Source organism: Entamoeba histolytica, genomic scaffold (assembly GCF_000208925.1).
Source record: "Entamoeba histolytica HM-1:IMSS scf_1104750518587 genomic scaffold, whole genome shotgun sequence".
Taxonomy (NCBI): Eukaryota; Evosea; order Mastigamoebida; family Endamoebidae; genus Entamoeba; species Entamoeba histolytica.
This window is the reverse complement of record NW_001914860.1, coordinates 477374-478234: the sequence shown is the minus strand read 5'-3', so window position 1 is coordinate 478234 and position 861 is coordinate 477374. Positions and strand designations below refer to the sequence as shown.

The window sequence follows — 861 nt, the reverse complement described above, 5'->3', positions numbered from 1 at the left end:
AACTTAATAACATTCTTGTTAACAATTTTATTATTATTTTTAATTCATTGAGTGGTTTAGTAAATTGTTTGTGGTAGTTAACAAAAATAATTCCTATAATAATTCCAATAATTGTTGATATACTATCATTCCTTTCACTATTGTTTTTGAATAATGAAGTTTGTTTTGTAATGTGATTTATTATAAATGCTTTCATTACTTCTATACCTTCTAACATTCCTGTTTTTAACATTCCAATATCTGAACAACATCTATTTTCTGGAGAGAAGAGTAATGAAATATGTCCAAGAATCATTTTGACATATTTACAATTATTTTGAATAAGACTTGGTGAATTTGGTGTTGTCAACCATTCTTTGTATATTTTTAAACATCGTATTTTTCTATTTATGTCAGTCGATGTTTCAGATAATGATGAAAAACATGTTCCTAATATTGTCAATGTAAACATTAGTTTGTCATGTTGGTCCAAAGATGATGTATCAACTTTTCCACTTTCAAAATCATTCAATATTGAATCAATTGATGTAAAAACCCAGTCTTTTAGACTATAAACTAATAACCCTGTGTCACCTTTAAAATCTTCTTCGTTAACTAATCCAAGTGAAACAGCAGCATATAAAATCATTCTTTTATTTTATAGTGTTTTTCTAGTTTTTATTTGAAATTTCATTTAACAAATTTGTTATTTAATAACATTCATTTATTTACATCACATCATACAAATGTCGATCTACAGGCTTAAATACACTTTTTGGTTCTTCCACTTTATGTTTATCATTTCCATTCATTGTTGTTTGGTTTTTAAATAATGCTGAAAAATATCTGTTTTTGACTGAATTTGGTGCTCTTCCTGGAAGG

General features: G+C 26.0%; 1 protein-coding gene across 1 annotated transcript in view; it reads right to left on the bottom strand.

Moving 5' to 3' along the window:
• EHI_153630 (uncharacterized protein) overlaps window positions 1–628 on the bottom strand; it is a gene marked incomplete at both ends in the record, with an annotated part of 741 nt that extends 113 nt beyond the window's left edge. The window contains one exon of the mRNA XM_001913335.1: window positions 1–628. This exon is cut by the window's left edge and continues 113 nt beyond it. Within this exon, the coding sequence (XP_001913370.1) occupies window positions 1–628 (628 nt within the window).
• Window positions 629–861: the final 233 nt, after the last annotated feature.